This window comes from Carica papaya, chromosome 7, assembly GCF_054855325.1.
Source record: "Carica papaya isolate Zhongbai chromosome 7, ASM5485532v1, whole genome shotgun sequence".
Lineage (NCBI taxonomy): Eukaryota > Viridiplantae > Streptophyta > Magnoliopsida > Brassicales > Caricaceae > Carica > Carica papaya.
The window spans coordinates 28,314,179-28,317,817 of record NC_142315.1 but is presented as its reverse complement, the minus strand read 5'-3'; the positions used below and the strand labels follow the sequence as shown (position 1 = coordinate 28,317,817).

General features: G+C 30.9%; 1 protein-coding gene across 1 annotated transcript; it reads left to right on the top strand.

Moving 5' to 3' along the window:
- Window positions 1-928: 928 nt before the first annotated feature.
- Window positions 929-1,916, top strand: LOC110815764 (PMP3 family protein At4g30660-like; the record flags this gene model as incomplete). The annotated part of the gene is made up of 2 exons (XM_022043698.2): window positions 929-1,048; window positions 1,590-1,916. Coding segments are annotated over 2 exons (261 nt in total), but the record flags the coding sequence as incomplete, so codon positions are not given.
- Window positions 1,917-3,639: the final 1,723 nt, after the last annotated feature.

Here is a 3,639-nt window from a genome sequence, read left to right as displayed (position 1 = left end):
AACTAAATTATATTTTTAAAAAAAATCATATAAACAAAAGACATTAAAATAGTGCATATGTCAATTTAAATATTTTAAAATAAAAAAATGACTAACTTAATATTTTAGCCTTTGTTTTTCTATATCACAACAACATACAAGAGTTCAAAAAATAAATCAAAATTAAGATTAAAAAATATAACATACAAAATATAATAGCTTCATATATGGCCATAGAGAAACAAAACATTTAATAATGAATTATCACAAAAAAAATACAGTAATTAAATTACAATTAAATGAACCTACGATAAATAAAACTCTAATTGATTATTTTAATAATTATCTTCCACTTTTCTCCACACGTTCTGTGTAACAATCGATTATAACCATAATTTGAAAGATTAAATTAACTTTTCATATTACTTTTACAAATTCTACTTTTAAATATTAAATCTACAAGAATCATTTAAAATATATATATATATATCTCTTATACATAACCTAATTTATAAAATTTTAATTCTAATTTTTTAATATTTAAATACAATGTTTTTATTTTTTTAATTTTAAAATAATAGAATTATTATAATTTAAAATTTTAAAATATTTTATTTTCGTACCGATCATAATATTATGCCGAGTAACTAACCAGCTTATTTAGTTTTGAGTAATATTTTTATGGTACAAGTTATAATTATGTTTTGGTAATATAAAATTTTAATTTATTTGATTTATTATTTTTGCAGGACGTGTAAAACGGTGCAGTTTTATATTGCATTATTGCTCCTCGTTCGATCCGTTTAACAGTTTGACATTTTCCCTTTAAAACGAACCCACACCCCCTCACGAAGTCCTCGCAAAGAGATCGGATCTCTTTCGTCTCTCGCTGTCAAGACTCTGTACTCTGGATAGATTAAGTTCATCAGCTGTTCATCTGTGGGTATAAGCAATTTCCTCGGTTTTTTCTTCTGTTGAAACGCCGTCCCGCTGCGAAATCTTTTGCGAAATCCTGATCGCGATTCTGCTCCCTCCTTTGGGGGTCTGCTTGAGGCATGGCTGCTGCACGGTACGTTTTTTTTTTTTTTTACTTTTATCTGTCCTTTTTTTTGGATATTTCGTCTATATATCTGTTTGGATGCAAAGAAAATTAGGAATCAAGGCAGTTTAGCTGTAACAGAACAGAGCCTAAAATTTGTTCTTCCTTAATTTATCTGGACGTAGAGAGAAATTGGCAGTCAGTAAAAGAGGATTGTGGAAGGTTTTGAGTCTTGTTTTACTATTCGATGGTCAGTACTGCGGGTTATCAGGAATGAAAATATTAGGATTTGTGTTTTTTCTTTTTTTTCATATAATCTAGCAATCAAATTGAGCGTTGTTCTTTTTCGCTATCTGAATTCCTATTCTACTGCTTAGAAAACTCAGGAGAAGTTAAAAGTTTCTGTTCCCAAATCTGGAGCAACTTTTTTTTATTATTTCTAATTTTATTCTGTAGTCTGTTCAGCTTTGCAATGGACATATTGAAATTGAACTAATTTTAATTTCTCTTGATGCGATGTGTTTTTCTGACCGAACAGTGACCAGAAACTGAATTCTTTTTTCTTTTGCAGATGGAATTTTGTATTTGCTTGCTTTTGACTTTTCTAGGTTACATTCCTGGTATAATCTACGCCCTCTATGTCATTGTGTTTGTGGATCGTGATGAGTACTTTGATGAGCACAGGCGTCCTCTCTATGCTAGCTATTCGTGATCCATGGATCTTCCTTCCTTTGATGCAGTGTGTATTTACAATTTTATTATTCCCTCTGGGATCAGTATGTTGTGCTTAATTTGTATTCAGTATCGATAAAATACTGAGATTGGCCGTGGAATGGAGACCTTGATCCTCAAATCTGATTTGTTATTGTTATGAAATGTGATTGGTTGTTTTTATTTATGATCATTTGTTTCTTATTAATTAGTTTTTGAACTTCAATTTGATTTGCTTAGTTGGTTATATATATGGACAAGTAGAATTACTCAATGTTCTTTGTGGCAGGAAACTTGTTCGTATTCTTGTGCAGGGAAAGATATGAGATTATGTTGATAACCCTGTTGAATTTGGTAATAGATTGTTTGCTATGTCATCAATATTGGTCTACGCTGTACTTTTCTTTTTCCATTTCTGGGTTGTCGGAAGATTCTTCTTGACTAACTTGGTAATAAATTAGAGAATTCTTGAGATTACTTAAGAAATGTGGTTAAAGCACTATGATATTTTAAGTTACTCAAAGAATTGTTGCAGGAAACTTGTTCATATTCTCCTGCAGGGAAATATAGACATTGATATGAGATTACATTGATGTCCCTATTGAAGTTTCTAACAGATTTACGATGGATTTTTTTTTTTTTCACTTATAGGTTATTGCATGTTTCTTCTTGACTACCTTGCTACTAACTTAATCTTCTTATACTTGCACGTGCGGGATTAGTTTGGTAGCCTGTTGTTTTTCTAAAGCACATATTAGAAAAGTGACAGACTAGGAGCTAAGTTATTTTTCACCAAGATACTTCTCTGTACTGTACTTTGTTGATGGATCCTAAACCAGTCTACGCTAGACTTGTAAGATAAGAGCTAAGTTACTAGTCTGGAAGAGGAGAAGCTAGTAAAGGACAGTTTTATATGCCCAAGAACAGCATTTTAGTAATGGAAAAGGCGTGAGGAGTAATGTCCATACTTCATGATTTGGTCCTTCCTATCATGCATTGGAATATGCCTATACATATGAGATTATTTAGTATCTTTGCTATAACCTACTACTATGCTTAAACTGCATTCTTTGAATTTTCAGTTGTATACAACATATTCTCATGTAAAATATTTGCAAAGCATTGTTGGTGGAAATGGAGATACTGTCAGAATATGTTGGAAGTCCTCTTCTGTCAATTTTCAGTTATCAGAGGCGTGTAATTCTTTTCTGCTTTTTCCCGTCCACTGGTTGTTTAGCTTCTCCCATGCTTGACTATGTCTGCCTGCCGTTATGTTCGATGATTACTGTGTAAATTTTGTTTCTTTGTCGTGTATAGTTGTTAACTATGAACTATTGTCTCCGTTTACAACCTTGAGTACTTTATAAATCGTTTCATAGTTGTTCGAACTCTCAGGCGTAGTCTTCACAAGTCACAAAATTCACTTCTGGGTAAAGAGTAATGTGCTCAAGTATGGAACATATTGAAATTGGTTTAAAGACACCCTTTGGAGGTTAATAGTTCAGGCTATCCAGAAAGGATATTCGACAGAAAGTTTTGAACCTTGTTTGAAAGGAGTTCCTATTAATGTAAAAGGGGAATAAGATCTTCTCATTTCTTGAATTGGATAGGTGCTCGATACTCATAGTATCCCGAAGGGCGAACTCAAATAATAATAAACAATTTTAACTTTATCCGACTTAATATTACATATCGATAATTTATGGTTATGATAATGATTCAGTTAATGAGATTTTAACGCAAATGTATTTATAATTGATTAAGAAATATTATATATATAGGTATAGTATTTACTCTTGATGATTTTGTTATAGTTAATTTTTTTTAATTATAATTACAGTTATTTTTATAATTATTTTACTTTTAATTAAAATGAACCATTATATGTTACTCTTGTTCACTTTAATACC